Here is a 270-nt window from a genome sequence, read left to right as displayed (position 1 = left end):
TGTGCCCGAGTACAGCCGCTGGATGATGGCTGACACGTTCCCGAAGATGCTGGCGTACATCAGCGCTGCGGGGGCACGGTCAGGGGATGCTCCAAACTCCCAAACCCCCACACACACCCCCAGTGCCACCCCCAGGCCACCCATCACCATGGAGGTCCCCATGTCCCCAGAGTGCCTTGTTACAGGCACTGGATGGGGGCTGACACGTTCCCGAAGATGCTGGTGAACATCAGCGCTGGGGGTCAGGGTCAGGGGAACTCTCAAGTCCCT

At 62.6% G+C, this 270-nt stretch overlaps 1 protein-coding gene across 1 annotated transcript in view; it reads right to left on the bottom strand.

Moving 5' to 3' along the window:
• Positions 1–3: 3 nt before the first annotated feature.
• LOC103803911 (potassium voltage-gated channel subfamily H member 2-like) overlaps positions 4–270 on the bottom strand; it is a gene marked incomplete at both ends in the record, with an annotated part of 4,844 nt that continues 4,577 nt past the window's right edge. The window contains one exon of the mRNA XM_009076491.1: positions 4–65. Coding sequence (XP_009074739.1) covers positions 4–65 — 62 coding nt within the window. The remainder of the gene's footprint in view (positions 66–270) is intronic.

Source organism: Acanthisitta chloris, unplaced genomic scaffold, assembly GCF_000695815.1.
Source record: "Acanthisitta chloris isolate BGI_N310 unplaced genomic scaffold, ASM69581v1 scaffold37686, whole genome shotgun sequence".
In the NCBI taxonomy this organism is placed as follows: Eukaryota; Metazoa; Chordata; class Aves; order Passeriformes; family Acanthisittidae; genus Acanthisitta; species Acanthisitta chloris.
Note: the sequence above shows the minus strand (reverse complement) of the source record. Positions and strands in the feature narration are given on the sequence as shown.